Source organism: Cervus elaphus, chromosome 5 (assembly GCF_910594005.1).
Source record: "Cervus elaphus chromosome 5, mCerEla1.1, whole genome shotgun sequence".
NCBI lineage: Eukaryota > Metazoa > Chordata > Mammalia > Artiodactyla > Cervidae > Cervus > Cervus elaphus.
In genome coordinates this window covers 87,923,130-87,949,750 of record NC_057819.1, presented here as the reverse complement: position 1 = coordinate 87,949,750, position 26,621 = coordinate 87,923,130, and the positions used below count along the sequence as shown (strand labels likewise).

The 26,621-nt window shown below is 51.7% G+C and overlaps 2 protein-coding genes across 9 annotated transcripts in view; one reads left to right on the top strand and one right to left on the bottom strand.

The window, feature by feature from the left end:
- Window positions 1-23,558, top strand: LIG3 (DNA ligase 3). 4 transcript variants are annotated; one of them, XM_043903032.1, is made up of 20 exons: window positions 1-111; window positions 2,420-2,967; window positions 4,927-5,070; window positions 7,822-8,028; window positions 8,645-8,796; window positions 9,615-9,781; window positions 9,881-9,958; window positions 10,459-10,627; window positions 11,962-12,117; window positions 13,507-13,638; window positions 14,021-14,100; window positions 15,031-15,118; window positions 15,936-16,013; window positions 16,257-16,380; window positions 16,944-17,086; window positions 17,414-17,488; window positions 18,139-18,285; window positions 18,754-18,961; window positions 19,306-19,388; window positions 20,553-23,558. In XM_043903032.1, the coding sequence occupies exons 2-20, from the start codon at window positions 2,424-2,426 to the stop codon at window positions 20,784-20,786; spliced, it is 3,009 nt and encodes a 1,002-aa protein (XP_043758967.1). In that variant the 5' UTR covers window positions 1-111; window positions 2,420-2,423; the 3' UTR covers window positions 20,787-23,558. The 4 variants fall into 4 exon arrangements, with proteins under 4 accessions (XP_043758967.1, XP_043758970.1, XP_043758968.1 ...); XM_043903035.1 differs by lacking the exon at window positions 20,553-23,558 and adding an exon at window positions 19,552-19,700; XM_043903033.1 differs by having other exon boundaries at window positions 7-107.
- RFFL (ring finger and FYVE like domain containing E3 ubiquitin protein ligase) overlaps window positions 23,381-26,621 on the bottom strand; it is a 74,549-nt gene continuing 71,308 nt past the window's right edge. For all 5 annotated transcript variants that reach the window (XM_043903042.1, XM_043903040.1, XM_043903038.1 and 2 more), the window contains one exon: window positions 23,381-26,044. In XM_043903042.1, the coding sequence (XP_043758977.1) occupies window positions 25,863-26,044 (182 nt within the window). In that variant the 3' untranslated portion in view covers window positions 23,381-25,862. The remainder of the gene's footprint in view (window positions 26,045-26,621) is intronic.

Below are 26,621 nucleotides of genomic sequence, written 5' to 3'. Positions count from 1 at the left end.
CCAGCTCGAGGACCCGGATTTAAAGAGACAGGCACTACAACCGTCGTGGCTGCGCGCGGCCTGTGGGCGCCTGGTCCGAGGCCTGAGGTGGCGCCGGAGCCGGGAAGGCAGGTGAGGGGGCGGCGCGGCGGGGCCTGCCTGCAGGAAAGGGGGGCGGCCGGAGTGCGGGGCTCGGCGCGGCCCGGGAGCCAGCCCCCGGTCTCCTCCCCCGCCCGCCGGCTAGCAGAGCCCCGGGGCACACCCTCCGTGACGTGGCGGCCCCCCGGGAGTCCGCGGGGGTTGGCTCCCGGGACCCCCGCGGCCCCACGCCGGGAAGGCAGGGCGCCCCCGCGGGGCTCCTCTGGCCGGGTCCGCCCAGCCGCCGCCCGAGTCGGGGCGCTGCGGACGGAGCTCGGGAGCCTCTATCTTCCCGTCGCGTCCCCTTCAGCCTAGCCCGGGGCTGTGCTCTGGCCGCCCCTCCGGCTCGCGTCGAGGGCCTCGCTGCGTCTCGCTCTCCCCGCGGCCCCGGCGGGTAGCCGGTGTCCCCTCCCGAAAGGGGAGGCCCCTCCGGGAGCAGCGGCCGCGGGGCTCTCACTTCCCGGCCCGGCTGCGTTCAGGCCTCAGCGGTTTCCCTTCTCGGGTCCCTCTGAGGAAATGCTGAGTGGCGGCCGAGGGGGGCCTGTGAGCCAGGCGGAGTTCCCCAAACGGCTCCGTGCCTCCTGGTGACCCAGCGCCTCCCGGACCCTGCGGAGGGGAGGGCGCGGCTAGGTGCCGTCCCCCCGGCTCCTGGAGTCCTGGGGGCGGCTTTTCATAAATCGCTTTACAGGAAGGTGGTGAACCCTAATTGTTTTGTTTTTTTTTTTTCTTGAGCGCCTCTTACGGGCCTGCTTACTTTCACATACTCTGTGGTTCAGCTTCTAGGGGTTTACAGAGCCCTTTGTGAAGTTTCATGAAAACGCTGACCGTTTCTCCCCCAAAACGAACAAAGCTGAATGCGCACCTTTTGTGTACATTTGCAAGGGAGTTCAGAGCCCTCCCCCCCCCCCCCCCCCATTCACCCATCCACAGACCCATTGTCATTTTCTCCCTTCTCTTGAGGTAGATATTTTGCCTGTTTTAGGAATAAGAAAGCGGACTCGGGAGGTGAAGGGAAATTCTCAAAAGATAACATAATCCCAGAACTGCATGGTCACACTTGTGCTCGCGTTTCTGATTCCCAGTTACCTGCTGTTCTCTGCATCACGTTTCACTTCAGCAAGTAAAGCCTGCTTTTCATTATCACCCACAAGCAATTTGACGACAAAGCCGGGTGCAGGCTGAAAATAACTTCCAGTCTGTTGAAAGTTGGAACTGGGAGGATACTTTAGAAAATAAGGATAAAAGAAAGTGGGGGATACTATGTGGATATGGTCCTTGTTTCCATGTAGACTGAGCGTTTCCTTTGATTCTTGCTGTCCAGTTACTTGAGCATTTCCAGATTGAATTTGCTGAGTTGTAACCCGGCTTATTGCACACAGGGAGCCTTTGCTTAAAGGATAATCGCTTCATTGACTATATAAGGGCTTTATTCTTAGAATGACAACTCTGAGTTAGATACTATTATTATCCACATTTTACAGTTGAGGAAATTGAGGAACTGAGAGATTAAGGGAATTACCAAGGTCTTATGGCCCGTGAGCTAGGATTTGAAACCAAGGGGTTAGGTTTTAGGCTCCATTTAATTGCTTCTCAAAATAGGGCTTCTGATTAAATCCCAGATATATATAGTGGCTTAATTATTTTCTGAGGATAACAAATATTTTATATTTCACATTAAAGAGTTCCTGAAAATAATATCTTTTTTTTTTAAGCTGCACCACTTGGCTTTCAAGATCTCAGTTCCTCCTCCAGGGTTTGAACCCTGGCCATGGCAGTGAAAGCACTGAGTCCTCACCACTAGGCCACCAGGGAACACCCAGTGTAATTTTTCTTGATGATTAAAAAGAAACTTCAGAATCTTATTATGCTGAAGGGTCACCATCCATTTTAAGGCTTAGGGTTTGCTGATGGCCTGAGAAAGGGTTTTATGTTACTTGAATTCTCTTGATTGTGATTTACTAGATATACTTTAGAATATATCTAAATGTTCAATTAGGTCATTGAATGTCCTGTTGTAGACTGAATTTTCCTGTACAGGAATTCTTCATCCTGTAGGCAATAAATCTTTCATACCTGGCCTTCCCCGGTGGTCCTGTGGTTAAGACTCCAGGCTTCCACTGCAGGAGGCGCAAGTACAATTTCTGGTCAGGGATCGGACAGCAGCCAAAAAAAAAATCCTTCATACTTTGGGAAATGTTTGGTTGGTCAGCATGGATTATTGTGTTAGGATGTCAGCCTTTGAGGAAATTAGAGGCCTAGCTCCTCTGTAACTCACTTTTCTGCCTCTCCCCCTTCCATGCAGCTCTATGACTTTGGCTTTTAAGATCCTCCTCCCACCAACCCTCCGTGCACTCAGGAAAAAAGAACTGTTCCTATTCCAAGAACATCACCGGCCTGACATAAGACACTTTGGCCAGTGGTCAGAAACAGTTCTTCGTGGACACCACCTCCTCCAGAGAAGAAAGCCTGTTCCGTCCTTCCAGAAAAGCAACCTAAGCCCACGTGCCACCTGCCTTGTTTTCTTGTCAGGATCGCATGTGGGACGCTGCAGTGGCCCCTGTGAGATGGCAGAGCAACGCTTCTGTGTGGACTACGCCAAGCGTGGCACCGCTGGCTGCAAAAAATGCAAGGAAAAGATTGTCAAGGGCGTATGCCGAATCGGCAAAGTGGTGCCCAATCCCTTTTCAGAGTCGGGGGGCGATATGAAAGAGTGGTACCACATTAAATGCATGTTTGAGAAACTGGAGCGGGCCCGGGCCACCACAAAAAAAATTGAGGACCTCACCGAGCTGGAAGGCTGGGAAGAGCTGGAAGAGAACGAGAAAGAGCAGATAAGTCAGCACATTGCAGGTGGGGTGGAGAATACTGCTTTCTCATCTTACTGGCTGTGAGAGGCAACGAGATGAGAGTAGAGCCCAATTTCTTTCTTCCTGTCTTTTTTAAGTTTATTGTTCAGAAATAACTTCAAACTCACAGGAATGTTGGAAGAATAAAAATAGCACATAGTACAAAGAATGCTCATGTTCACCTTTTTTTTTTTTTTTTTGCTGCGCTGTGAGGCTTGTGGGATTTTAGTTCTGTGACCAGGGATTGAACCCAGGTCCTCAGCAGTGAAAGTGCAGAGTCCTAACCCCTGGACCTCCAGGGAATTCCCTCAGATTTACCTGTTGTTAACATTTTGCTCTCTTTGCTCTATCATTTGTGTTCATGTTTGTGCTTACTCTTTTGCTCTCTTTGTTACTCTCTTCTTCCACACAGGTGACTTTTTTTCCCCCAGAACCATTTGGGCATGCATCATGGTCCTTTGCCTTTAAATACTTCAATGTGTATATCTTAAAAATAGGATATCGTGACTGTAATACAGCTATCAACCAGTAAATTTATCTTTGATATAATGCTTTAATCTACTATCTGTATTCTAGTTTTGTCAATTGCTCAGATAATTTATAACTTTTCTCTCCCTTCAGTATGAAATCCTGATACAATATCAAGTATTGCACTTAGTTGTCGAGTCTGGCCTCCTTTAATCTGGAACATCTCTGAGGTCTTTTTTTTTTTTTTTATGACATTGACGTTTTTGAAGAAAAGAGTACCTACACTATACTACTCCCTTTTCTCTCTCAACTTATTTTCTGTGTGGACTCAGATTACTACTTTTTCCTGGTGGCTTATCATTATCCTGTACTTCTTTATTAATTTGGTACTAAATTGTCTAATATTTGGTCAGTTGGGAATCCCTTTGAGCTAGTTTTTGTCCTTGATGTCCAAATCACTTTTTAAAAATTGTTTTAAAGTACTTCCTTGCCTTCTGGCCTAACAGTATGCTCGCTCTTAGGATTACCTATCTCAGCCGTGAAATCAGCCATTTCTCTGAAGAGTCCTTGTTCCTGTTAGTGGGGGAAATGGCATTAGAGACAAAAATGTTGATACTCTATGTCCTGGGTGCCATGAGATATCCTTGCTTTTGGGCCCTTTCAGCAGACAGAACTAGAAAATACATGTTTGTATATTACACAAAAACATATATGTGCACATACATGTGTATTCAAATGTATGCTATTTTAGAAATCTGACACTGATAAATCCAGTTAGTCCTTTCTGACCTTTTATGTCTTTGTAATATTCATGTCTTCAATTCGGTTTAATTCTAGTTAGTATAGGGGGACTAAAATGGACATCTGTCCTTTTTCTCTGAGAGGAAAGTTACTTCAGGGAGAAAACTAATACATTTTTTTTTCCCAGCTCCCCTCCTGCTCTGCCTAGCCTTAGCCGTTGGCTTCAGCCTTTGTTACTTCTGGACCCAGCTCATTCAGAGGAAGAAAAATGCAAGGGAGAGTTAAACTGTCACACAGCTCAAATAACTCAGCAGCTACAAGTTTTCCTGCACGTACCAGATCAACATGCTCTGTTTATCCAGCTTCATTTTACTTTCTTGTTTATCTTTAAATTGGGGCTAATTCCATAAGCTGAGGTCCTCACATTTTATCTGTTAACCCATAATTTCTGACTTCCTCTGAATAATCTGAAGGTTTTATGTGAGATAAGGGGTGGAGAGTATTGAGGAATATTTAAGTTACTAATAAAAGTAAAGAATAACTGGGTCTTTTGTCCCTAGAACACCCTCTCCCCAGTACCCTAATACCTACTACTTCCAGTCAAGAAGACCAGCCAGCCAACAGTCACCTTTAGGTTAATACCATGGTGGTAACTTAGCTAGCCAGGCTGTAAGAGCAACTGATAGAGTCTTTGAAAGCTTTCTCAGGGATTTTTCACTGAAAGATATTTCCCCTTCTTTTTGGGGCCCTACAGATCTGTCTTCCAAGGCAGCAGGCACACCAAAGAAGAAAGCTGTTGTCCAGGCTAAGTTGACAGCCACTGGCCAGGTGGCATCTCCGGTGAAAGGTGCCTCATTTGTCACCAATTCCAATCCCCGGAAGTTTTCTGGCTTTTCAGGTAAGATAGGTTAGGGCTACGTGAGCTGTTGTAGCCCTTCTTTTAATTAGGTATCCCAGGATACCAAAATTTGGTACTCTGGTTAAGAGTGACCATTCTGTGCCATCTAGCCTCCTTAATACAGTTGACTATTAAACATCACGGGCATTAGGGGCTCCAAATCCCCTGCGCAGTTGAACTTCCAAATGTCATTTATAGTCTGCCTTCCTTATCCGAGGTTCCACTTTATGCATGGTTCCACCATGCCCTCAGTTCTGCATCCCTGGGTTCAATCAACTGCCGACTGTATAGTACTTATTTGCTATTGAAGAACTCTGCGTGTAAGTGGACCCATGCAGTTCAAACCCATGTTGTTCAAGAGTCAACTGTAATTTGCTTTCATCTGAGCAGAGAGGTAATGGCCAGCTAATTCTCAGCACCCCACATGTATAGCACTTCTTTGTATATTTTAATCTCTGTTGCAGCAAAAAGATGTTTGTTCCGTCATGACTTTTTCCCCTTGAAGTAGTTTACCTGGATCAGACATTAATACAATCTGCCATTGACTTCCTTGTTTTGGGGTTTTGGTTTTTTTTTTTTTTTTTAATATTTATTTATTTATTTGGCTGTGCCAAATAAATAAGGTCTTAGTTGTGGCACACGGGATTATTTATCTTTGCTGCAGAATGCAGCATCTTTAGTTTTGGCATTTGAACTCTTAGTTGCAGCCTGTGGGATCTACTTCCCTGACCAGGGATCAAACGTCAGCCCCCTACATTGGAAGCATGGAGTCTTAGCCACTGGACCACCAGAGAAGTCCCACTTCCTTGCTTTTTGATAATGGAAGAATTGTGAGAAATTGCATCCCTCCACTTGCCCAAATTGGAGATGAAAGTAGAGAAGGGAGATGTCCTGCATGTCCTTGTGTAGCAGACAGCGTTGGGCTGGGGGCTTTTGCATGTGTGGTTTCATTTGTTCTTCATTTAACGTTGGGGAGTATTTTTATTAGGCCCATTTTATGAATGAGAAAACCAATGCTCAACGTCATTATGGAGTTTTTAATAGTTACCCTGAAGTCTGTTTAACTTCAAAACCTGTGCTTTTTTACTCTCCAACCTGTTACCTGTTTTATCATTCTTATGACTGCCTCAGCTAAAGAAAATAAAATCAAAACTCAGGGGCTCAGAAGTTGTTCGAGGAGGTTGCTCTGTTTGAGTAAAAGAAGCCCGGACTTGAGGTCAGAAGACCTCGGTCCAGGTCTGAGCCTCTGTGGCGTCATCTGTGAAGTGGGAATGGCAGCACCTACCTTGTGGACCCCATGGTATCTCACAAGGAATAAAGAAGAGAAAGTTGCAAAAACAATGCCTGACTCTATGATTTTTTATCATTTTTAAACTCTGAGGTGTGCTTGGTTTTTGCCTAGTGGTAAACCAAAGATAGAAATATGGAAGAGTTCAGGTGACAGTAAGGGCAGTGTATTTCTGGAAGAGCTTGGTTCTGGGGAGGGAATTTCAGGGAAGGCAGGTGTTCCATTTCTTCCAAGCTGCCGAACAGTGACACTTTGGAGATTTTGTCCCTTAAAGTCCTCTTTAAATGCCAGGTCAGAGATGAGGATAGATTTCTAATTTATAAACTCCAGGCAAGAAGATGCTTACATCAGCAGACAGCGTGGTAACGACTGTCTGCTGCAAGCTTTCAGGGTGAAATTTACTTTGTAAATGGTCACAAGAAGGTAACAGGATCACTTGAGAGTTGTTTGGGGTGTCTGGAGAAAAGTCCTCCTTGTTGCCTACCTTTTTTTAAGAAATTTTATGTATTTATTTGTTTGTGTTGGAATTAGCTGCAGCCTGTGGGATCTAGTTTCCTGGCCAGGGATCAAACCTGGGCCCCTGCACTGGGAACTCGGAGTCTTAGCCACAGGACCACCAGGGAGTTCCAAATCTAGAACTTTTTGTTATTGTTGTTGTTAGTCGCTCCATCGTGTCTTAACTCTTTGTGACCCCGTGGACTGTAGCCTTCCGGGCTCCTCTGTCCACAGGGATTTCCAGACAAGAACACCAGAGCGGGTTGCCATTTCCTTCTCCAGGGAATCCCTTCTGACCCAGGGATTGAACTCACGTCTCCTACAAGTCCCCCGCATTGCAGGCAGATTCTTTACCACTGAGCCACAGGGGAAGCCCCCTTTCGTTTTTGCAGGAAGAGAGAAGAAAAAGTGGTGCTGGGGGTGGTGGGGAGGGGCAGGGGACTAGTGATAAGCGACTGAGAATGCTTCTGTCCTCATGCCTCGGTCTCCTCACCAACAAGAAGAGGTTGAGCTAGATCATCTTTAAGGCTTCTTCCAGTTCCAACAATCTGCAGTAGCAGTAGTTTCAGAGTAACTAAGGCGTCCCTTGATTTCTTTTTCCTTCCTGATTCCAACTTTTCTGGGTTCAGCTTTGCAATTGCACTGAGATCATCCTGACCACTCTTGGCTTGAAAATGGCCCTTGTTCTTCGGTAAGCACTCATATAAAGAAATACACTTCAGCTGGTCCTTTGCTTCAGTGTGAGGCAGTTGTTTCTTTACTCTTAATAGCTGTGAGATTTGAGGAAATCACTTGACCTCTGTTTTTTCACCCACAAAATATGTATAATGATATCTGCTCCCAAAGGGCTCTTTGGGGAGATTAAGTAAAGCTACACATAGAGAACCAGCAGAGTGCCCATTAGTTTCTCTTGCTTCCTTTTCAGCAAGGCAAAATGAATTATCTCTCCCTTTTTCTCTCTCCAACAGCCAAGCCCAACAACTCTGGGGAAGCCCACTCCAGCCCTACCCCCAAGGCCCCTAAGACAAGTCTGTCCTCAAGCAAATGTGACCCAAAACACAAGGATTGTCTGCTGCGTGAGTTTCGGAAGTTGTGTGCCATGGTGGCTGAAAATCCTAGCTACAACACGAAAACCCAGATCATCCAGGACTTCCTTCAGAAAGGCTCAGCAGGAGGTGGGCCTCGAGCACCCTGGATGGGCTTCTCTCAAGAGCTCAGAGTCAGGGCCGGCTTCATGGGGACGTGAGCTGTACAGTTGCACAGGCCTCGTGCTTGGTTTGATGCTCTGCTATTTTGCTGTCTTGAAATTCATTGTGTAGCCAAATCTGTTCCAAACACATGGGCATCTTTCTTCCTTCCTTTCTCTGGCCCCTAGGAGGCCAGAAGAACCTCTCCCATTTGACCAAAAGGAAAATTCACTCTCCTGTTTGATTTGGGTTCTGTGAGCCACTTGCACAGCTTGGAATAGAATCTCCCAACTGTGTTCCTTTTCATTCGTCTGACAAATGATCGTTGAACATCTGTGATGTGCCCATCACTGGGAACACGACAGTGGAAGTCATGGCTCTGCCCTGCAGGAGTTCATCCAGGGGCTAACAGGGAGGCAGACTCACAGACCCCCAGCTGCTGAATGCCGTGGCCTCTGCCGTCATGGTGAAACACACACCCTCCCCTGAGGGCCTGTGCGGCGAGGGCAGCAGTGCAGACATCTCTCTTGGTTCTTTGAGTTTATGTATGTATTTGTTTAAGCTCCATGTCTCAAGAAAGGTTTCTTTCTTCTGTCTCCTCCAGATGGTTTCCACGGCGACGTGTACCTAACAGTGAAGCTGCTGCTGCCGGGTGTTATTAAGAGTGTTTACAACTTGAATGATAAGCAGATTGTGAAGCTTTTCAGCCGCATTTTTAACTGCAACTCAGATGACATGACACGAGACCTAGAGCAGGTCAGAGAAAGGGGAGGGTAGGTGGATTCCAAGTGGGGTTCTGCTGAGCCAGTCACCTGCACTCTCTTTTTTTCTTGGTGGAGCAGATACTGTTTCAGAAAACTGAAACCCACTTGAGCAAGCTTTCATTATGAGAGGAGTTGAATGGGAGGCTACAGCTGTTAGTTTCACAAGGTTCTGAAGACTGGACTTAACATTACTGCTGAGCCTGAGAGAAAGACCTAGACTTTGAGAGTGGATCTTGGACTTCGCACTCTCTCTCCAGGGACTTTTGTTCTAGACCTTTATTTGGCCACACCATGTGGCATGTATTAATAGGGTCTTAGTTCCCTAAAAGGGATCAAACCTGTGACCCCTGTGCTGGAAGCTCTGCGTCTTAGCCATTAGCAGGGAAGTCCCTCTGGGCCTTATTTTTTCCTTGCTTTTATTTCCCTTATAACTTGGGCTTGCCATTCAGTTTTGGTTTGTCCATGACTCCAGCCTTGGCACCTAGAAAGTTGCTGTCCAAACACCCCCATAATCTGATGACTGTGTCTGTCTCATAATTCACATTCTAACAGGACTCACATTGGCTTGGCCCTGCATTAGTTTTTACATCATTTCTCAGCTCAGGCAGGTGGCCAGATCCTGTGGTGGATGGAGGTGCCGTTTCTAGGAGCTGTGGGTGGGATAGATTCTCTAAGCAGTGAAATCAATATTTGTGAGTTTCGGACAGGAGCAGTGATTGAAATCTCTAATTCACCTGTAGTCATGAGGGCTTGGGGGTTACACACGGCCACTTTGGGGTTGTTGCATGGTATTTTGGTTTTTGGAGACAGGGTGACGTGTCAGAGACAATCAGAGTCTTCTTTGAGCAGAGCAAGTCTTTCCCTCCAGCTGCCAAGAGCCTCCTTACCATCCAGGAGGTGGATGAGTTCCTCATGCAGCTCTCCAAGCTCACCAAGGAGGACGAGCAGCAACAGGCCCTGCAGGACATCGCCTCCAGGTGGGGGCACTGCCCACTGAGGATGGGCCTGGGGAGATGGAATCACTAGGGAAGGAAGGTTTGGGAGCTTTTTAAGTTGAATGTGCCTCTTCCCTCTAGGTGTACAGCCAATGACCTTAAGTGCATCATCAGGTTGATCAAGCATGATCTGAAGATGAACTCAGGTGCAAAACACGTGTAAGTACCAGGTCCTCTGATGGTGGAAGCTGCCCATTTCCTGTGCTGTCAGCTGGTGTCAGGACTTGGAAGCCCCAATTTGGGTTTGAATCCTGATTCTGCTTTCTTCCTTCCTGTGGGACCCATCAGTTAACCTAGCTCAGCCTCCATTTTCTCATGTTAAATGGAGATAACAGTACCCTTTTCACAGAATTGTTAGAGTCAAACATAGGGGATATGTTCAAAAAGTATGGTATGAGTTGCTTGCCTACTCCAGCCCCCTCTTTGCTCGGGCAGCATCCAGGTAGCATGGTATCTCAAAAGAGCTGAGTTTTCCAAGATCTTTTTCTCCTGTGAAAGTCTTTAGACAGTAGGACATAACCACTTCCCCATATATTGGGATCCCAGCAGTTATGTCCTCTTGTTGCTGGACATAACATGTTGCAGCATATTGCTACTATCCAGAGCAATAAGGTCAAGAACAGTGGTGTTTGTTTCCTTGCTTCTATTGGCCTCGGCAGGTTAGATGCCCTAGACCCCAATGCCTATGAAGCCTTCAAAGCCTCGCGCAACCTGCAGGATGTGGTGGAGCGGGTCCTCCGCAACGAGCAGGAGGTGGAGAAGGAGCCAGGCCAGAGACGAGCTCTGCGTGTGCAGGCCTCTCTGATGACCCCGGTGCAGCCCATGCTGGTAAGGACCTTGCTCTTGCCCTGCTTCCTGCTCCTGTGTGAGGCTGCTACCCTTCCCTGGGAGACCTGAAAGGGTTTGATGCTGAAGGCCGTGCAAGAAAGATGGCTGGAAGATTTCGGGGAGGGAAGAGTAGAGTTGCAGCGGGTGTTTCTCCTGGGGGAGATAGCGTGAGCAGTGGAAAGACCTGAGAACTCAGCCATCTCTGCCCTCAGCCAGCTGTGGAATCTTGGGTGAGGTCCTCAGTCTCTCTTGATCCTTAGTTTTCTTAGTAAATGGTGTCTGAAGTGTCCACCCTGAGCGGTTCATCTGTCATCTCTCCTGAAGTCAGGTGGATGTGTGCAGTAACTCCCGAGTCTCTGTGACTTGCCCTAAAGTAGCTCTGAGAGTTGGTGACAGAGCCAGCCTTCCTGTGAGAGGGTACCTTAGGTCTCCTTTTTTTTTCCTGGAAAGAGAAGACGCTTAAGGAATGCAGACCAGCTCTCCTTGGGCCTCTGCTTGTTCCATGATAAATGGGATTTCCTTCCTGGCGTGGGTTTTCCTGTGTGACAGGACAGGCCACGCCTGCTGCTGTGCCTGCTCCGAGCGCCTTGGATTGTCTCAGTGGGGTGCACTGCTCTTTTTGGAAGCCTTGTGGTGTGTGCCTGAAGTGCTGGTCTAGGGTTCTGTGTTGGGATAGCCAGCACCAAAGTAGTAAGATCGCCACTTGAGGGACAGGACCAGTCACCTCCATTAGTAGACTTTCTGATTTTTATAAGAATTTTTTTTGGAATCTGTTCCACAGTCTCATTTGAAGCATGGCATAGCTTATACTGGGCTTCCTTGGTGGCTCAGTGGTAAAGAATCCACCTTCCAATGCAGGAGACGCAGGTTTGATCCCTGGGTCGGGAAGATCCCCTGGAGAAGGAGTTGGCAACCTACTCCAGTATTCTTGCCTGGGAAACACCATGGACAGAGGAGCCTGGTGTACTACAGTCCCTGCGGTCACAAGAGAGTCAGATACAACTTAGTGACTAAACAGCAACAATAGGTTACACGCTTACTGGGTAACCACCCAGGCTTTGGAGTTGGGTCTAGATTCACATCTCATTCCTGCCCTTCACTAACTGTGTAATAGAAAGTGAGCACTTAACCTCTGTGAATTTCAGTTTTCTCATTCATAAAGTGAAAACAATATATCGGAATATGACGCTGCCCAGCCTTTTCACTCCCTCCTGCCCTGAGGGCGTGCTCTGGCTAAGGGGCCCCGGGCTCCGCGCTGTCCCTGCCGAGCCACCTCTCTGGGAAGAGCACCTGTAAGTCTCCAGGCTTGTCCTCCCCCTTCCCCCGCCTCCAAGGCTGAGGCCTGCAAGTCCATCGAGTACGCCATGAAGAAGTGTCCCAATGGCATGTTCTCTGAGATCAAGTATGACGGGGAGCGAGTCCAGGTGCATAAGAAGGGGGACCACTTCAGCTACTTCAGCCGCAGTCTCAAGCCCGTCCTGCCGCACAAGGTACAGACCCCTTCCTTTCTGCCAGGACTCTTCTGCCTGTCTCTAAGGATCTCAAAGCGTGTATTCCAGTGCCTTTCCAGCTCTGGTGCAAAATAGAATCTGTTTTGTATTTGAATGGAAGGATGAATTGATTTACTCATTTTTGGAATCTTCGAATACCGTGGGGCTGCTCAGGAGGAGCAACCCAAGAGCGTAGCTGGGGGTCAGCCATCGTGGAGCCTAGGGGCAGTGACGCCAGGACAGCGAGTTCAGCCGGTGACAGCTTGCTGTGCTTGTCCTCTGCCGTTCTAGGTCCTGTGTGCTCGCCCTGAGCTGCGTCACGGCTCAGGTACAAAGAGCTGTTAGGCAGCCAGTCATTAATTCGTTCAGCTTCTTTTATTTTTACTGTTTTAATGTTTTGTCTGTGCCACACAGCATGCAGGATCTTAGTTCCCCCAGCAGGGAGCAAACCCGTGCCCCCTGCAGTGGAAGTACAGAGTCTTGGCCACTGGACTACCAGGGAAGTCCCCTGTTCAACAGATATTTATCAAGGGTTGATGCCAGGCACTGTCTAAGAGAGTGGGCATCCAGCATTTAATGAAAAATTTCAAAAAAGAATGGAAGTTCTGTGCCTCCAGAGGCTTACATTCAGACATAAACACAATCCCATGGGGGCTTCTGAGACCCCAGCTCCTGCCCTTAATCAGGGGGCACTGAGAACCTCACCCCTCGGCCCTTCTCAGCTCCCGGGGCCTCTGGGAGCCCTTGGGGGTTGCCCAGGGAAAAGCAGTGGGGACAGCTGGCTCCAGTAGCTGTGGGGTGGGTGGCCCTCCTGTCCCTGCTCCCTCTTCTGTCTTTGCTCAGAGTCCCAGGGGAGGGGACGCCCACACCCTTGCCTGGCCTCGCCTGCCTGGGCAGTCAGGCCAGGCCGTCAGTTTGGAGTGTTTCTGAGAGCTAAGCACGACCTCCTCGAGCGCACTTGGGGAAGACCCGCCTCATGTTTTCTCGCTGTTCCTAAGGGAGTTCATTTCTCTTTTTCCATCCTTTTTCCCACTGGTCTGTTCTGCACAAATCCCACCTGCCCACCTTCCCTGTCCACCTTCCCTCCCTCTGTTCCATGTTTGTCTGCCTCCCTTCTTCCCCTCATTTTCACTTTCAGACTGTTCCTTTTTCCTGCAAATGCGCTGCAGCCAATAGAAACTGACCCCAATGTGAGCTTGATCTCTTCCAGGGTCTGGGCAGAGGTCTTGAAACGTAGCTGATTGTTCTTGTCTGGCCAGCTGCCAAGACCTAAGTTTGTTTTGCACATCAGCTAGGCTGGCACATATTGGTGTTCTGTGTTCCCTCAGGGGCCCGGCTTTTGCTTTCTGTGTCCTGGCTCCCTCCTCTGAGTGACCCTTCTGCCTCCAGGTGGCCCACTTTAAGGACTTCATCCCCCGGGCTTTCCCTGGGGGCCACAGCATGATATTGGACTCTGAGGTGCTCCTGATCGACAACAGGACAGGCAAACCACTGCCCTTTGGGACTCTAGGAGTGCACAAGGTACTGGCTCAGGCCCAGTGAGTGAGCGTGAGTGTGTGCAAGAGTGTGTGCTTTCAGTCCAAATGCAGAGGAATGTGTCGCTTACTTACGGTCACGCTTATCTTCATCTTTGAATTGGTACTGACTTTAGCCCTAAGTTTAGACGTGTTTTGTTTCTGTGTTTTGCATAAAAAGACCTTATAGTGGCACCTGGCTTATAACTAGGTCGGTCTCCACTTAGGACTTGTCTGCCAAGCGCCCTTATGGCCCAGGGGCTCCACAGCACAAACACGCGTTATGCACCACACGCTTCAGAGGGTCTGGGAAGTGGGCTGCTTCTCCCGCATTCCATGCCCTCTTAGTTTTGTCCCTCGTGTACCTATGACCTCCTTTTCCCTTACAGAAAGCTGCCTTCCAGGATGCTAATGTCTGCCTGTTTGTGTTTGATTGTATCTACTTCAATGATATCAGCTTGATGGATAGGTGAGGAGTCTGTTTTTGATTCCTGAGTAGGGAGGTGGGGGCTTCAGATTTGAAAGGAGAGAGGGCAAGGGGCTGGTGCTGCAGCTCTGGGCCCAGGAGTTGCATCGGGAATGAACAATTACTGCACAGCCGGCTCCCCATTCAGTGTTAGGAAGAGCCAGTGTGTTGACTAGATCTCGACTCTGAAAGCTTAAGTCACAGAGGAAACCCTGCCATCCACAGCAAAATGGACTGTTTACGAGATACCAACTACGAGCACTGTAGGGTTTCAGTTTATTTCTTCAAAAGCATCTCCGGGTGCGTAACGCAGATGAATTTCAGTTCAGAGGCTTTAGTCTTGGGAGAGGCTGACAACCAGAAGCTTGCCATTGTCAGGCTCTGTGGTTGGGACTACCTTCGGGATAACTCACAATCTTGACCTCTTGAGTCCCAGAAACCATTTTGGCCCCCTCCTCCCTTAGAGAGGCATCCCTACCCCCACCCCAGCCCCCAGCCCTGAGTTTGGAAGGGGAGGGAGATGGAAGGAGACAGAACTGCCAGGGGAGGAGCTGGGGCTTGGGCTTGAGGTCCTGAGGCCAGTCAGCCTGCTGACCCACACACCGCCCGCCTGGGGCCTGGAGTGAGACAGTACAGCCAAGGAGAGTCAGGGCTATTCTTCAGAGGGGACCAGGGTTTATACAGTCTGTCTGGGCTGATGAGGTAGAGACAGGACCTATAGCAGTGAAGTGACTCTGTGCCGCAGCTCATAACCATCCATCTTTGGTCCCGATGGAGCCCTGGTCACCCTGGATGGGCAGAACTGAGACACGAGGGCCCGGAGCCATGGCATGCGTCTCAGGAAACCAGTCCATCCTTGTCCCCGTCTCTCCTCAGAACTCGGGGGGGTGGGGGAGCATCCAGGCCTGACCTCAGCTCTCCTGTCCCCCTCAGGCCTCTGTGTGAGCGGCGGAAGCTTCTTCATGACAACATGGTTGAAATTCCCAACCGGATCATGTTCTCAGAAATGAAGCAAGTCACAGTGAGTGAGGATCCCACCCTCGGCAGAGCAGAGTGCCCCATGGGTCAGACGTGGTTGGGAGAATGGGTATTAGTTATTTTCTTAAGAGGGAGGCTGATGTGGATACGAGCAGAAATTGGAGATATTGTGGGTTTGGTTCTAGACCATCACAGTAAAGCAGTATCACAGAAAATAAGTCACGTAACTTATGAATTCCCAATACATAGAAAAGTTACATTAACACTCTAGTCTGTTAGGTGTGCAATAGCATTATGTCTAAAAAAACAATGTACATACCTTAACTAAAAATACTACTAAAAAATGGTTACCATTATCTGACAACATTTTGTCAAAAAAAAGAAAACACAATATCTGCAAAATGTGGCATAGCAAAGCACAGTAAGACAGGCTGTGCCGGTGTTCATGAGTCCCACCGGGGAGGGCGGGGCGTGAGAGGTCCGTGCCAGGTGGGCGCCCCATCACAGCGGAACTGGCTCTCTGGTCGTCCCTGCTCTGCCGGTGTTCATGAGCCCCACCGGGGAGGGTGGGGCGTGAGAGGTCCGTGCCAGGTGGGCGCCCAGTCACGGCTGAACTGGCTCTCTGGTCGTCCCTGCTCTGCCGGTGTTCGTGTGCGAGCCCCACCGGGGAGGGCAGGGCGTGAGAGGTCTGTGCCAGGTGGGCGCCCCGTCACAGCGGAACTGGCTCTCTGGTCGTCCCTGTTCTGCCGGCCCTTTTGTTCTTGTGTTCAAGTCAGCGTGTTTGCAGCAGGCGCTTAGCTGGCGTGTGAAAGGGAACCACCTCCACCTCGCTGCCAAAGCCCTTCTCTGTTCTCCCGCAGAAAGCTTCCGACTTGGTGGACATGATCAACAGGGTGATCCGGGAGGGGCTGGAAGGGCTGGTGCTGAAGGACGTGAAGGTAAGGTGGTCAGGTCCTTTGCTCTCTTCGGCCCTGGCCAGGACGTGGCTGTGGCAGTTTGAGGTGCTCGGGGGGGTGCCGTTGCAGGATTCTGGTCTAAAGGCTGGGTTGGTGCTCGTCGCCTGAAGGGCCCTGATGGCGCGGGAAGGCACTGCTACAGATGCCGGCTGTCATGTGAGCAGGTGAGACGCCCCCGTCTCAGCGCCTCCATGCCCGTTTGTGGTCTCTCTTGCCTCCCCTCAGGGAACTTACGAGCCTGGAAAGCGCCACTGGCTGAAAGTGAAGAAGGACTATTTGAACGAGGGCGCCATGGCCGACACAGCTGACCTGGTGGTGCTTGGGGCCTTCTACGGGCAAGGGAGCAAAGGTCAGGGCAGCCTCTGGCCCCTGGGGTGGTGCGTCTTTCAAAGGCACCACTCAAGGCACAGGCCGGCCTTTTGCTGGCTGGATGTGCTGGCATGGCCAGTCGTGGCGTCCGGAGCTCATGAGCCGGCCTCGCCCATGCCGCCTCAGGCAGGAACAGAGGGCGCTGCAGACCCAGACAGGGGGAGGTCAGGCAAGAGTGCCCTGGGCTCGCCGGCCCAGAAAGACACCAGCCACTGTTTCTTCAAGGCCTGGTGGCTTTCTCCTCAGGGAATATCTCCATTTCCTAGTTGGAGGGGAAGCTGTGATCTGAGGAAGTAGTACTCACAGCATCTTTCTGGGTGCCAGGCACTATTCAGTTCCTTTTACCCAGCATTCAGTGTGATTGTCCCGAATGCACTGAAGTTGGGACTCCCAAAGGTTAACCTCACATGGCTAGTAAGAAGTGAATCCAGGAGGTGGTCTCCAGCACTCTGATGCCAAGGCCCGGGCCCCTTCCTCCGCAGGCTGCCTCTCACAGGGCCGGCGGGTGCCCTCCACCCCCAACCCAGTCCCTCCTCCCCCCAGGTGGCATGATGTCCATCTTCCTCATGGGCTGCTATGACCCGAGCAGCCAGAAGTGGTGCACGGTCACCAAGTGTGCAGGAGGCCACGACGATGCAACGCTCGCCCGCCTGCAGACGGAACTGGACATGGTGAAGATCAGCAAGGTGAGGGGGGCCCTGGGGCCCTGGCCTCTGGACCAACCATCATTTCTGAGACGGGCAGTGTTGTGGGGGGTGGGGAGGAAGCTGTAGGTCTCGTTTGTCTCCACAGAAAAGAGAGCTGCTGCTTGCATAGGAGCAGTGTTAGGCCCTCAGATCCTCTGAGGACCTGGCCTGTGTGCCCTCCAGGCCACAGCCTCTCTGGGCAGGGAGGATGCCAGGGGTGAGGGGCAGCCTTTTGTGATAAGTCACCTCTTCTCACAAGCCTGCCACCAAGAGCACATTTAAGTCCTGTTTTGGCAACAGCCCAGGACAGCATCCTTTCTCCTCTAGGATCCCAGCAAGATACCCAACTGGCTGAAAATCAATAAGATCTATTACCCTGACTTCATTGTTCCAGACCCAAAGGTATTATCCCATGGCCTGGGGTTCTCCAGCCCCCAAAGTGAGTTTGTACATTGTCTAGTGCCACAGAGACGTCATCTCAGCATCACTGACAGTCCACCCCGGGGTGGGGAGCCAGGTGACAGGCACAGAGATGACCAGTCAACACTGAGGGGTCATCCTCACCAGAGAGGAAGGGCCTCTCCCTCCTCGAGTCACAGAGGGTCTGTTCGAACGTGGCCTGGCCCAGTCGTCCTCAGACAGGGAAGCTGAGGCCCGGGGGAGAAGCGGGGCTCTCGAGGCCACACGGCACCAGCTGCGGGGCTAGAACTTGTCTCGATCCTGTTACCCACTGCTGTTTCGGTCCTAATTGTGCTCTGTTGCTTTTAGCTGGGCTTCCAGGTGAGGCTCAGTGGTAAAGAACCCGCCTGCCAAGCAGGAGACACAGGTTCAGTCCCTGGGTCAGGAAGATCCCCTGGAGGAGCATATGGCGACCCACTCCAGTATCCTTGTCAGGAGAATCCCATGGACAGAGGAGCCTGGCGGGTTACAGTCTGTGGGGTCACAAAGAGTCAGACATGACTTAGCAGCTAAACAGCAGCATCACCATTGCTTTTACCTGATTGGAAGGTGTTTTCTACTTACCCATTGAATGACCTGACTTCTCCTGACAGAAAGCTGCCGTGTGGGAGATCACAGGGGCTGAATTCTCGAAATCTGAGGCTCACACAGCCGATGGGATCTCCATCCGATTCCCCCGCTGCACCCGAATCCGTGATGATAAGGACTGGAAGTCTGCCACGAACCTCCCCCAACTCAAGGTGCCGGCGCCTGGGCTACGCGTGTGTCCTGTTCCCCCCTCCCAGCTCTGGCACCCAGGGCACCTGCCCTCCTGTGTCCTCGTCTTCTTTCTCCAGCGTGCTGAGAGGGGCCAGGAGGGCAGTTACTGGAAACGGGGAGCAGCACGTCCCCCAGGAGAGCACTCTGCCTGCATCAGGCGCCCTGGGCAGCCCTGGGCCCTGTCTCACAGCCTCCTAGGGGGGACTTCCCTCTAGGCTTCAGGCTCCACATTGCTGAGAGGGACTGGGGAACAGAGAACAGTGATCTGTGCAGATTACTGCAGAAACAGGGCCAGAGCTAGAAAAGCCCTGAGGAAGCCAGCTGCCTTTGCCTGCTGTGTGTCCTCCCGTCATTTTCCTCAGCCCCGGGCACCTAAAACAGACCACACAGGTTGCCTGAGCCCCGAGGCTGGGAAAGGAGGGATAACCCGACATTCTCCCCCCTCTCAGGAGCTGTACCAGCTGTCCAAGGAGCGGGCAGCCTTCGCCATAACGGCAGGGGATGAGGGGAGCTCCGCCACAGGGGGCAGCAGTGGGGAGAACGAGGGCACCTCAGGGCCGGCTGTGCCTCACGCGGCCCCGAGAGCCTCCCCCAAGCAGCCTCCCACCAGCGCCAAGAAGGCTGGGGGCAAGCCGGGCGGCTGCACCAACAGAGGTGGTAAGGAGGGAGGGAGGGGGCTGGGGCACCGAGGAGTGGGCGTGGGGACGGGGGCCCGTCTCCCAGCACAGCCCTGAGGCCCTGGGACCCCCTGTCCACTGCAGCCGGCGTTGGCTGTGTTCCTGCTGTGCGCATCCGACGGCCAGCCGCTGGTCTGCAGGTTCCCCTCCTGCTCTGCACAGCTGACAGACAGGGCCCCTGAGAGCCATGGGGGCTGGGGGTGAGCGCCTCTGCTTAGGGCTCAGCGGACAGCCCCTCCTGTCTCACCCGTGCTGATCGCAGAGGGGCCTGACTTCACAGCTTCTGCCCTCTTCTGGGTTCTCACCCCGAGCTCTCGCCTGCAGGCAACCCGCCAACTGCAAAGCCCTCCCCTGTGAGAGTGGGAGTGAAGCGGAAGGCTCCCGATGCGACCCCGTGCCAAGCCAAGGTGAGGGTGTGCGCCCCGCGGGCCCAGCCCTTTGCACTTGGCCTCTGAGCCATGAGCAAGGTGTGGTCGGGCTGACTGCCCACCCCCGCCCCTGCAGCTCCCCTGGCCTCGGGCAGGGCCGCAGTCCGCTGGCTCCACCCTGTGCCCTCTTGTTGCCTTGCAGAGGCAGCCCGCCAGCAAGCAGAGAGGAAGGAGAGCTGTGCCCACAGGCAGGAGATAGAACAGCGGGCCCAGCCGGCAGGCTGCAGGGACCCACCCAGCTGCCGGTCCCAAATCCCAGTTGACATTAAAGGGGAGAAAGCCCAGCCTGGGTGTGGGAGTGCAGCCGTGTGAGTTTGTGAACAGGGCCAGCCAGTGAGGAGCAGGAGAGGGCGCTGTTTCAGTGACCATCCTCCTCTCCTCTCCTACTCCGTGGTCAGTTTGGTGTGACAACCGCTACTGAGCGCTTACCAAGGCCAGTGACTCAGTTCTACCCTGGAGGCGCTGCTGGCTCAGAGGCAGACAGAGGTGTCGGCATCCGGTCAGGACAGGGAGGCTGTGCCACCCCGCCCCCGCAGTCAGCGTGGAGGTCGCCGTGGCACCCGGGGACCTTGCTGTCCTTCCCTTCCTGAAGCCCTGGAATCCATCAGTCTCGAGCAGGGCTCCTGGCCCCTCGGCGCGCACAGGGCTGCTCGTGGGTCGGGCAGCATCACTTCGAGCCCCACAGGCCCTGCCCACCAGTCCTTGGGTGGTTCCTGAGACGTGTGCTTCCCCTTTTCCAGGTGCCTGGTGGGGACCCGTCCCCTCATCCCTTTTCCTCTCAGCAAAGATGGAAAGGCATGTCAGTCATGCGTAACCTGGAGTGGCCGGAGGATGGGAGTTTTTGGTTTTTTGTCTTGACTTGGCTGCACCAGATCTTAGTTGTGGCACATGGGGTCCTTGTAGTATGTGGGACCTATTTCCCTAACCAGGGATCAAACTTGGGCCCCTTGCACTGGGAGCTCAGTCTTAGCCACCGGACCACCCAGGGAAGTCCCAGGATGGGGGTTTTAGGCCGTTACTTTTTCTCCTGTAAACCCTTTCCCCACGTCCTGACCACTAGTCTCCATCTCTCAGCTACTTCCCAAGCCGGGTCAGAGCCATCTGCCCCAGCCCAGCCCGGCCCTGACTGCTGTGCGTTTGCAGGTGCTGCTGGACATCTTCACTGGAGTGCGGCTCTACCTGCCGCCCTCCACGCCAGACTTCAGCCGCCTCAGACGCTACTTTGTGGCATTCGATGGGGACCTGGTGCAGGAATTTGATGTGGGCTCAGCCACACACGTGCTGGGTGGCGGGGACCGGAACCCCGAGGCCCAGCAGGTCTCCCCGGAGTGGATTTGGGCGTGTATCCGGAAACGGAGGCTGGTGGCTCCTTGCTAGGACTGCCGCCTGCCCCTCCCTCGGGTGTACTCCCCACTGCACTGCTTCTGGACTGGGCGCCGGGCGGGCGGGCGGGCAGGCGCCGGCCGAACCCAGGGTGGGGGCCGCTCTCTCCACCAAGCTATGCATCTTCCAGAGCCCACCAGCCACGCGTGCTGTCTTCCAGACTGGAGTGAGTTGCTGTGTACCACCAGTGAAGTCAGGTTCTCCTGCCAGTTTACATAGGTCTTTCAGATCTGGGTGCTGGTTTTGACCTTTTTTTTTTTTTTTTTCTTTGAAAAGAAGCTTTTTTAAAAAAAGAAAACTGGAACCCCCTCGGAGTTATCTTTGTCCTTCCCCAAACACCTCCTATAATTCTGGTGATTAAGGAATGGAGGGGAGGCTGGCTGTTGAAGTTCCCCTTCTACTTCCAGGCTCCTTTTAAAGTTGTATTTAAAAGAGTATCCTCAGAAATGCTTATAGTGGGCAAAACTTGTATTCAGCCTGGCCATTTTTGCCAGGAATGAAATTGCATCTGAAAGAAAACAAAATGGATTTTTATGTCTCGCTTCTCCGTGCTCTCCTGTTAAACAGTGTGTGGGTCCCGGTTTGAAGGGAGGGGAGCAGAACCAGGAAGGATGGACAGGGAGGTGGTGTGGGCTCCGGGGCCGTGGGCTCAGGAGCCCACCCCATCTGCAGACAGGACCGCTCTTTAGAAACCCACCTGAGGACAGATCTCCGCAGCCTGCTTATAGAGAACGCCTCCTGTGCCACTTGAGGTGGACTTACGTGAATAAAGGGAAACCAGCATAGACGAGTCCGGTTCAGAACTTTCTACGGCACCAGAAGCAGCATCCTGGCAACCTCCATTGGCCAAGGGGAACCAACCAATTCAGCTGCTGAGCATGTAGAACATGCTGGTGACACAACCGAGAGCTGGACTTACCATCTTCAGCTTCAAGTAGTCACGTGAGGCGAACGACGCTCACAGTGGACACTGCAGGTAGACAGAGCTGGTTCGAAGCAAGCCCTGAAAACTAAACGGCTGTCACCCAGAGGCACACGGACCGGAAGTGCACCTGAATCACAAGGTTGCTGAAAAGAGGAAGTGGACTGAAGGTGCGGCCGCGCACATGGTGATCGAGAGTTGGGGAACTCAGCCCAGGTGTGTGGGCCCTGGCCTCTGCCTTCAGGGCCTGCGAGACACCACCACAGCCTCACGTCTGTGCATTACTGTGTGCACTCTGGTCTGAGTGCAGGCTTCTCATGTCAGCATCTGGTTCTGAACTGGCTTCCATCTAGTTCTGAGGGGCCATCCTGTTTTTCCTTATCAATAGTCGGCAGGCTGCTTGTCCGACCCCTGGACGTGAGGTGACTGTGGAGTATACCTGAGTAAGAGGCTAAGCAGGGGCCACTGCCTACCCCCTGCCTTCCAGGGTAATCAGCTAAGGTCACTTCAGCCTGCCTGACCTGGGTTTCCACCTGCTGCTTGCAGTGTGTTAGGAGGAAGGGGCAGGGGGAGGTGCCCTGACGCTAGGCCAGGACATTTGGGGTTTCTGAATAGGCACCATTCAGTCTGGCTTCACTGTTGAGAATAAGACACTTTTTATTCTATCCTCTGTGGAGACAAAAGCTGCTGCTCCTCTGAGCACTGACCTACATAAATTTTCACCCCCTCTCCAGCCTCCTCAGGCCAGGCAGCTGGACAGAGCTCTCCCCTCAGGATTTTGCCTTTGCTTGGCTGGTCTCCAGAGTGCACCCACGCAACAGAGGGGGTCATTTCAGTCGTGAGCTCGGCCCCTCCCCACCTCGCTGGGTATGTTGCTTCAGCTCAACGTTCAGGGTGTCGGTTTCCTTCCCGTCTTTCTGATCCGTGTTCCTCTTTGCTGCTGAGATTATATACGATTTTGTATCTCACAGACCATAAGCAACATCATTTTAAACCTCCCCAGCAGGGTGCTGGAGGCCTGCCCTCCTTTGAGCCTTTGTTTACTCGCTGGTTGGCAGCAGGCAAGAGGTCACCCTGAGTGCTGAACGGGTCAGCCGCCCAGAACAATGAGGACAGAGTGCTGTGGCTCAGCCTTGAGCTTCTACGCCCTTCTGGCAAGATCCCTTCCTTCTGCAGTCACAGGGCAGATCTGCGCTCAGTCCGGCTCTCCCAAAGGCTGTGCTCTCAGGAGTCCCCTCCCCTGCGCACTGGTCAGACAGGTGTACCCACCTGCACGGAGACAGGGCACGCTGCCCTCGAGGAGGGGCCGGCCTCTGAGCCGCAGTCCAGCCATCTCCCGGGGTTGCCTGAAGACACCTGCGCACCCCACCCCGGCTGCCCTCAGACTCCTTTCCACCCACATCTTGAAGGTCTGCTCCTACCAGATCAGGGTCCATGTCTGAACTCACTTGATGCTGCTCTCTGGGCTTGGTCCTTTTTCCTGCCCAGTGCCCATCCTCTTCTGGGCTTTCCCATGCCCAAGGCCACATGACCCAAGCATCTCCAAAAACAGCAGTCTTGCAAGAGCAGGCCTGTGTGCATACAGCCTGGGATTAGCCTGTGGCTTGTGAACTCAGGTCAGTCTTAACTATGACACCTGGCGTCCTCACACCAGATTGGACAGGCATCTATGTTGAAACTTTATTACAAAATTATAAAGCAGAGCTCTGTAACAAAAAATACACATTTGGGTTTCGTCTAACACCCAAGTAAGTCTGAGAAAAATCTTAATATAAGCCACTTGAAATAACACATTCACGTCCAAAAGATTTCAACAAATTTATACAATATACATTGAGCACTAATTCCTGTACAGCTTATTCTTTCTTGTTTGGATCCAGCTATTCCAATGTATTATGAGCCAGTCAGCTGTCCTGTCTTTTAAAACAAGTCGCAACTGAAATCTCAGAACAATCAGCAAAAGCCATGGGATAATGGAAGAATTAGATGTTTCCATGGTAATTAAGACCAAGGATCCATGAGGGGCAGAAGAGAGTATCCAAGGATAAAAATCAAGTTTGCTACCTAAGTTAGATAGTAACTGAAATGGGATCTTAAGAATTCCCAGCCTTTATTTGGTGTAGTAATAAAGAAGATACAAAGCAGGAGTGGGGGGGGCGCGCTTAGGGTTAGGTTGTTTTAACACCTTTTCTCCTAAATGGAAACCTTCACCAAAAGGGATTAGAAGACTTAAAGGCAAGTTCTTTCTCCAAGATGAGTAAATGACATCAGTTCTGATTCTTACTGAGGTTACAAACCAACCATCAGGATATTGTTAACTCATGTCTAAGAGGGAAACTGGGAGGTAGGGAGTGGTAAGGCCTCAGCAGAGAAAGCAAGTTTTAAGCAGGGAAACAGCCAGCTTCTGCCCTGAAGTTATTGCTAGGTTGTAGCTGAGCTGCTATGTGCAGACCTGTTTCACAGTGGAACTAAGGAGTAGCTGAATTCTTTGTTAAACTGGTAGGCACCGTAAACTATAGTATTTACTGTCCAGCAGAAAGATGGTGTCTTTACAGGGAAATCTCCATTCCCCCCAGTTCCTACAAAGGCTGTAGCCCAAAATCAAACTATCTAGGACTTGATATAATGTCAAGGTAGGTGGTTTAGTGGTTGATGGAGAGAAAGCATTAAGTATATCCTGTACCAACCAACAGGTGCCCTTACAGGTTTCCCACTGCTTTCCAAAGTCGTGATTGGTTCTGGTCTGAGAGATCTCAGCTGTACGGGGTGGGAATAGGGGTGACTGCCGAAGCCCTCAGCTGTCTGAGGGTTTGCATGGCTCATCCAACGGTAATGGCGGCACACGCAGCTCTCCTGATAGTGCACAGAATGTATGTTTGGGCTTGGCTAAGCTTCTCCAGCAAACTTGAGCTCTTGCAGTGGTGAAGAGACCCTGAGAGGGCTCAAGAACAACACTCACTCATTGCACGGCCCTTCCTCAAGAGCCAAGGGAAAGCTTCTTCCTGACCTGCCCCTAAATCAGCAGGGTGAGAAAGGAAATGGGATTCGGGAGTCCCTCCCAACCTGGGGAACAGACACGGGCAGCTGTCTGCTCAAGGGCTGATACCTCTGAGTGCTCAGTCTTACATGCTTGTCTGACGAGTAGAATACGCCCTTTGCCTAAGTCTCTTCAGTGAGACCTTCAAGCGAGACCATGTTTAAAACCTCCATGGGCAAGAGGGACCTCGTACTCAGGGGAAAATGGTTTAAGGCTGTCCGCTGGAGAAGTCAAAGCCAAGCAGAGAGCCACTGCTTCCACCCAACGCTTTCCCTTTTTCTCATCAACTAAAACAGGATGGCACAAAGTCAGACCCCAGGAGAAGCAGCAGAGGTGACCCACGTACTGTCTTTCACAGACTGGAATCTCCCACCAGTCTGAAAGTCAGATGCTTTGCTGACTCCCAAGGTCAGCTCAGGAGAGGGAGAGCTTCCCAATCCAGCACTTCAGGAAGCAACTCTTAATGACTTGAGGTTTTCCAATCGCATTTGTGTTTCATTTCTCACCAGAAATAAGTTTACTGGTTCAAATTTCTGTCCCTAGGAGGATCACTATTGGTCTGGTAAGCTACCATCTTTTTGGTCTAAAGAAACAAATGAATTTTAGGTTAAGGTATCAAGATACTTTAGCAAAGGTCGGTTAAAGCACAGGGAGCCAGAGAGACCAGAAATGAATCCAGGTGTGCCGGGGAGGAAGAGAGCTGTCCCCACCAGGACTCCTAGTGGGTCAAACAGAGGCACGCTGCTCAGGGGGGTGGGCGGGCTACAGGAGGAAGGGTGAGACTGTTTAGGTTCGCAGAGGAAGGGAGGAAGATATGGTCGAAATTCTGTAAAGTCCTCTCCATCAGTTACCATCGTCACCCCAAGATCACCAAAACAGGGACTGGCCTGTGCGATCTGTACCAGTTTCCACTGGCCTGGGGCTCGGCCAGCCGCACGGTGTACCTCTGAAGCAAGACAGGCATGCCCAGAGGTGACAGCATCTTTGCTCGCCCTGGTCTTGGGAACACTGCACACTTTCTGGTTAGCTTGCCGTCTGCAAGCCGGCCCACTGTGGGCCCAGACACCTGGAGCTCTGTCCCCTAAGGCACTGCAGAAGCCCGCGCGAGCCCTCAGGACCGGAAGACGTGCACGGCTCGGATCACGTACTGCCGGCAGATGGGGCACTCGTTCATGCGCTTGCCGCACTTGGTACAGGTGACCATGTGGCCGCACTCCAGCAGAACGCAGTCGATGGGCGAGTCCATGCAGATCCGACACAGGTTCTCCTCCAGGCTGGACGGCACTGCTCCCCCTGGACACGGCAGAGGGAGAGTAAGGAGACTAAGTGTGTGCACCGGAGGCACAGCCCCCCAGATCCACACACCCCACTCAGGGACAAGGAACTGCCTCCCTAGGAACTAACTCCACCCGCTTGTTTAATCTGCACCTCCATAGGTTAGGCTATAGATATGAAGAGTCAAGTACTTATAGATCAAAGACATCCCAGAACATGAGAGTAAGGCAAAGGCCTCAAAGCTTAAAAAGAAGTAACGTTCAGACAACTGAGGCTGCAATAAAGCCAGGGAGTGCCACAGAGGGACTCGATATTCCCTGAGGCAGAACATGCTGAAAAGATATAAAGCTGGCTGAGAAGAGTTTAGGCATCAACAGAGTTGTAATGAACAGCTCGTGGAGGATCATGAGGCTCTGTAAACATACCCCCAACTGAATAAAGCAAGCCAAGGACTGCAGGGCCCCAGCTGTGCCACGGCCTGCTTCCTCAGGCTTCCTCGGAGGAGACTCCATGGTCCCAGAGCCCAGCAGAGACTATAGCTCCCTCTTCTCTGCTTCCCACACACACTTCACCCACACCCCGTGACTGCTCCTCA